Source organism: Penaeus monodon, chromosome 21 (assembly GCF_015228065.2).
Source record: "Penaeus monodon isolate SGIC_2016 chromosome 21, NSTDA_Pmon_1, whole genome shotgun sequence".
NCBI classification, from domain to species: Eukaryota; Metazoa; Arthropoda; class Malacostraca; order Decapoda; family Penaeidae; genus Penaeus; species Penaeus monodon.
This window is the reverse complement of record NC_051406.1, coordinates 14,395,705-14,396,079: the sequence shown is the minus strand read 5'-3', so window position 1 is coordinate 14,396,079 and position 375 is coordinate 14,395,705. Positions and strand designations below refer to the sequence as shown.

At 59.2% G+C, this 375-nt stretch overlaps 1 protein-coding gene across 1 annotated transcript in view; it reads left to right on the top strand.

The window, feature by feature from the left end:
- LOC119586257 (SNF-related serine/threonine-protein kinase-like) overlaps nucleotides 1–375 on the top strand; it is a gene marked incomplete in the record, with an annotated part of 91,676 nt that overhangs the window by 89,718 nt on the left and 1,583 nt on the right. Inside the window, 1 exon segment of the mRNA XM_037934963.1 lies at nucleotides 1–375. Coding sequence (XP_037790891.1) covers nucleotides 1–375 — 375 coding nt within the window.

Here is a 375-nt window from a genome sequence, read left to right as displayed (position 1 = left end):
CATGCTGGACAAGGGGCAGAGATCCAGGAGTGGCTCACGAAGTGGATCACGCAGTGGCTCTCGCAGTGGCTCTCGCAGTGGGTCACGCAGGGGTTCACGGGCATCGAGTAATTCCTCTCTCAAGGATAAGTGTGTTCGGGACATGAAGCTGGATCTTTCCCTCCTTCACCGCCTGGAGTGTGTGAGGCGAGGAAGTGGATCACATCAGGGTTCCCTGCAGAGCTCAGCAGCCACTTCCCCCTCAGGAGATGACCCACCCTTGCCTGAGCCGCCTTTCCCTCCCTCTTCCAACATAGGTGTGGGGCGAGGGAGGGCCAAGAGTGCAGGGACGTCTCCTGCCACCACACCACCCAGCAGTCTTGTTCCTACTATCAG